Here is a 931-nt window from a genome sequence, read left to right as displayed (position 1 = left end):
AATAAGAGGATTCTGGACCGCTGGAAGAGTGCAATTCTCATTCTGTCCTGTCACCAGGTGCCTGTCCAGCACAACATGTACAGCATCTGGACTGTTGGCACTAAACGTAGCTCCAGAATCTTTCACGAAATCTTCCACAATAACGGACAAACTGGCAAAATTAGGCCGCCTTAGTAGTTCATACACAGAGGGCCCAGTTTCTGCGTGTGCAGTGCAAGCTTCAGTGTCCTCTGTGCCCTAGCAAGGTCAGGTTTTAGGGAGAGGTCTCTTTGCACCATTAGATGAGCAGCATTCAGCATCACCTACAGGAGTCACAGAATCACAGAATTGCTGAGGCTGGAAAAGACCTCTGAGATCATCAAGTCCAGCCTCTATGACCCAACACCACCACATTAGCCAGACCACGGCACTAAGTGCCACATCCAGCCTCTCCTTAAACACCTCCAGGGATGGTGACTCCACCACTTCCCTGGGCAGTGCATCCCAGTGCCTGAGCACCCTCTCCATGAGGAAGCGCTTCCTGAGATGCAACCTAAACCCCCCCTGAAGCAGTTTCAGGCCGTGCCCTCTCGTCCTGTCACTGGTTGCCCATGAGAAGAGCCTATGTTTCCCAGGGATGCGGCACCAAGTCAGAACACACAACTCCGACGCTGGGCAGAGGATTTCTCGAGCTGTCCCTTACCCACAGCGACAGCCTGCACCCGCTGGCTGAGGGAGCTCCAGCGGCACACCTTCCTGCCCGTGATGTCCACGTAGAGGAGCGCGCTTTCCTTCTCGTCCCAGACGGGCGATTCCCCAATCCTGTAGCCCTCATTGGCCACGCACTCGATCTTGACGGATGCCATACCTGCGAAGAAAATCAGTTCTAGTTTACCCACGTCTGTCGAGAGCAAGTGTCTATAAAATCAACGCTCAGGTCTGAGCGCTGAAA

General features: G+C 53.7%; 1 protein-coding gene across 1 annotated transcript in view; it reads right to left on the bottom strand.

The window, feature by feature from the left end:
- LOC104273943 (regucalcin-like) overlaps positions 1-845 on the bottom strand; it is a 12,754-nt gene extending 11,909 nt beyond the window's left edge. The window contains 1 exon segment of the mRNA XM_009869439.1: positions 683-845. Within this exon segment, the coding sequence (XP_009867741.1) occupies positions 683-845 (163 nt within the window).
- Positions 846-931: the final 86 nt, after the last annotated feature.

The sequence above is a fragment of the Apaloderma vittatum genome, unplaced genomic scaffold, assembly GCF_000703405.1.
Source record: "Apaloderma vittatum isolate BGI_N311 unplaced genomic scaffold, ASM70340v1 scaffold85, whole genome shotgun sequence".
Lineage (NCBI taxonomy): Eukaryota > Metazoa > Chordata > Aves > Trogoniformes > Trogonidae > Apaloderma > Apaloderma vittatum.
Note: the sequence above shows the minus strand (reverse complement) of the source record. Positions and strands in the feature narration are given on the sequence as shown.